This window comes from Odontomachus brunneus, unplaced genomic scaffold (assembly GCF_010583005.1).
Source record: "Odontomachus brunneus isolate Ranch 3 - 2012 unplaced genomic scaffold, Obru_v1 Obru_scaffold_025, whole genome shotgun sequence".
NCBI lineage: Eukaryota > Metazoa > Arthropoda > Insecta > Hymenoptera > Formicidae > Odontomachus > Odontomachus brunneus.
In genome coordinates, this window is record NW_022639475.1 from 1,528,305 (window position 1) to 1,532,210 (window position 3,906).

The following is a 3,906-nucleotide window of genomic DNA, read 5'->3' on the forward strand; positions in this document are numbered from 1 at the left end:
TATTCACTCCACACGTGTGGAGCTCTTTGCTTGGGAACGTCACTCTCTGCACGCATACAGTACAATTGTGTCTTAACGTCTGAATCGCTCACCTTTTAATTGTTGATTGTGACTGTCGTGTCACGAATTTTGATTTACGTACACGGTGTTCTCGAGCACGTGTGTAATCTTGCTGGTTTGACGCTCGATTTGCGACGTCATCACCTGTCACACCGCAAGACATTGATTAAAATGACTTGCAACAAAACGGATGCAAATAAGGAAGTGTTTGTTAGCTCCAACAGCGGTGATACAGAGGAGGACAAGGTTAGTGTGTTATTTGGTTGCATAATTAATACTTGAAATTAAATACTGAAAGTTGTTTCGCGCAACAGTGATCTCATGCCGAGATTGTAAACAGCTCTGTTTTATAACACCGGGTATATGTACGTTTTGGGACGATGCTATGATAAATGCTATGCTAAATGAGTTTGATACAGTAGCATTGTTATTACTGATATCATGTTATTGTAAGTGTCAATTATTAGTCTTTCTTTTACTGTTCTTTTTTCTTGTTTTGTTCTTTTTCAAAGAACTTTCTGAGCTACTGATGTAATAAGTTAAGATAAAACAAGTATGTTTTGTTCTATTCTAACTTAACGCAGTAATGTAAATTGGTTCAGGAAGCTGTTACAAAAAGAACAGATCTTATGTCGTATTTGTGATACATATTTCACAAAAGATAGCAGAAAGAAAATGTAGCCAGGATGTGTGCAGTTTGCACCACCTTGTGAAACTACACATCTATTCTAGCTATTTCCTTGGGTTTTCTATCGCTGAACTAGAGTACACTTTTTAATTTAAAAAGAATTTAAAAAGAAACAGATATACAGATAAAATTTCATGGGAGAAAGATGAGAGAACTAGTGCAGTCAGAATTAGCAATTAGAAATAGAAAATAGACTCCTAGAAGGGTAAACCTTTTCATATGTATTAACTTTATTATGCATTTATTTTTGCAGAAATTATTGGAACCATTAACATACATATTGAATACCCCTGGAAAGTCACTTAGAAAAATATTAGCTAAAGCCTTTAATTACTGGTTAAAAATACCAGATGATAAGCTTCAGAAAATTGACGAGATAGTAGATATACTCCATAATTCAAGCATTCTGTAAGTTCATGCCTTTTACTATTTTATGACTAATTTATGTCTTATTACTATTTTATTACTATTTTATGAGTAGTTTATGACTAGTTTATGACTATTTTATTTCAGAAGTTATTTATTTCCAAATTTTTGTTATCACAAACATTATTATCATAGATAATGTGTAGTTATTTTTTTGTACCAATATATCAATTTTGTTTAGTAATTTTTTTTATATCAATATATCAATTTCTTTTTGCAGGCTTGATGATATTGAAGATAATGCTATATTAAGAAGAGGAATTCCTGCTGCTCATTCAGTTTACGGAATTGCCCACACGATAAATGCTTCAAATTATGCAATAATTATTGCTCTAGAAAAAGTTATGGCTCTACAACATCCAGAGGTAATTAAGTCAATTTCGAAATACTCGTGAGTTCTCTTATAAAATAATATAAATTAGTCCAATTATGTCACTTCCCAGGCAATAAAAATATTTACTGAGCAGTTATTGGAACTTCACAGAGGCCAGGGTGCGGACATTTATTGGAGAGATAATCATATTTGTCCAACTGAGTTTGAATATAGGATTACAGTAGTAAAAAGTAAATAATGGCATTTATGAAAATTGATGTAAAATTATACGCACGTGACAATTATACGAAAGTGACAAAAAATCCATTAATTTTGCAGAAACTGGTGGCCTCTTTAAGCTGATAGTACGGCTGATGCAATTGTTCACAAAATTCGAGGAAGATCTCATGCCACTAGTGGACACTTTAGGATATTTGTTTCAAATACGCGATGATTATTGCAACTTGTGCACCAAAGAGGTAAGAAAAAATGTCAGAAGTACTCCATGTGAACTTGAAATGATGAATCAATTTGTGTCATAGTATAGTGATAAGAAAGGTTACTGTGAGGACTTGACAGAAGGAAAATTCAGCTTTCCAATTGTTCACGCAATCCAGTCCCATCCCGAGGACATAGAAATACTCAGTATCCTTCAGTGCTGTATATAGTTCAGCAAATGTATCGCGCTTTTGTTCTCAATGAAATATTGGTTTTATACTAAATTTATTAAAAAAGCAGTCTTCAAAGCAGCAGTCTTTATTAACGTTGTTTCCTTAACAATTTTTGCAATAAAGATCTGTTGAAACAACGGCCAGAGGAGGTTGCGATCAAACGCAAATTCGTAGATATACTGGAGAAATACGGTTCCTTCAGTTACACGAGGGAAAAAATTCGGGAGTTGGACGAGGACGCGAAGAGAGAAATCAAACGCTTGGGCGAGAATCCGCTATTATTAGAGTTCCTGGATAAGTTGTCAGGAATTGCCAAAGATTGTAATAAAGACTCTAATGTCAGTGAGGCACCTAATCCTAACCAGGGATTAGAAATTTGAGCCTAACATCTACTCTTTAAGATGTTTTCATATTTTTCTATGGTGTGAGATTAGATCCTTCGCAGCGGGTAATGTAATATATGTAATGATACATGATATTTCTGCAGATCATGAGGCGAACTAATAGTCGATATTATCTCGTTCTTTGTTTCACTATTGATATCTGTTGATATCTGTTGATATCTATTGATATCTATTGATATCACTAAATTAGTGTTTTCGAGTAAGTAAAAAATTAATTATGTTAGTAATGTTAGTAATGATTCTTTTTCTGTACAGATGCACAATGAAGGTTACTCTCTTTCTCCCTCTTTCTCTCTCAAGATTATTTATTGACAATTTTAACATGAATGTATAATAGTTTATTGACATACACACAAACCATGTTTTGTGGTTGTTTTGTACATCATGCAATTACATGAGTATTATTATACATTTGTACCTGTGTATGGTTCCGAAATATATTGATGACATAAAAAAATCATCCGTTTAACCGACAGACTTCTATCTAAGAAAAATATTCACGCGCCAATTCGCTCTCTCGCACGAGCTGAGTGCGCGCGCGCGTTAATTATCGTCTTATCGTCACATCGTCGTTTTTTATAGTCCCTCTGATTATCGTTTCTCTTTATCCGTTTTTAGCCTCGTGGATCTCTCGCACGATGAATTCCCGTTCCTTTAATCCGCCCGCATTTTCGTGAGACGTCATCTCACCCGGCCTCGTATACTCCTCACGCTTATCCTCGCCGCAAGCGGAATCATCGACGCGTTATTGACACCCTCCTTGCAGGACCAGATTGAATCGGGGGAGGGAAATTCCTCCGGCTCGTCGCCGATGACTAAGACAGCGTGGCGATCTGACAGGTCCTTTGTTCCAGTTCGCTGTCCTCGTCGGATTCGCTGGCCCAAGAGGGCCGTCGCTCGTGTCATATCTCGCCGTCACTGTCCCCGGGACAGCGTCCTGGTGCTGATACGCCGTCGTCGAGCACCTCCGTCACCTCGCGAAAACACACGACAGTCGACAGAATTAATCATGCGCAACGATACCAGCAAGAAATAATAAATGCGTGTAATGGTAAATAGCGAACATGTGTTACATTACACATATAGAAAAAAAAATCTCAAAAATAGAAAATACATAAGTCGTGAATAGTAAATTCATATTACGTCCTTGCGTAAAGTGTTAATCACTAGATTATACAGGCGAGATGATTTACTTTTACCGCAGCTAAGCTTGAGCTATTTAAGAAAGATCGATGGGTTAAGGGATTGCGCAACTGTGAAAAGCGGATTCACCGCTATTATAGGAGAGATAAGTATATTAAAAGGATCTTCAACGAAGAGACGGCCAAAGGTAGAAGATGGGGG

The 3,906-nt window shown here is 36.3% G+C and overlaps 2 protein-coding genes across 2 annotated transcripts in view; one reads left to right on the forward strand and one right to left on the reverse strand.

Moving 5' to 3' along the window:
• Positions 1-3,019, forward strand: LOC116842391 (geranylgeranyl pyrophosphate synthase). Its single transcript, XM_032811558.1, has 7 exons — positions 1-306; positions 1,002-1,156; positions 1,395-1,539; positions 1,618-1,738; positions 1,827-1,966; positions 2,030-2,132; positions 2,282-3,019. Exons 1-7 carry the CDS (start codon positions 232-234, stop codon positions 2,536-2,538), a joined length of 996 nt encoding a protein of 331 aa, XP_032667449.1. The 5' UTR covers positions 1-231; the 3' UTR covers positions 2,539-3,019.
• LOC116842396 overlaps positions 2,878-3,906 on the reverse strand; it is a 45,574-nt gene continuing 44,545 nt past the window's right edge. Inside the window, 1 exon segment of the mRNA XM_032811569.1 lies at positions 2,878-3,536. Within this exon segment, the coding sequence (XP_032667460.1) occupies positions 3,465-3,536 (72 nt within the window). The 3' untranslated portion in view covers positions 2,878-3,464.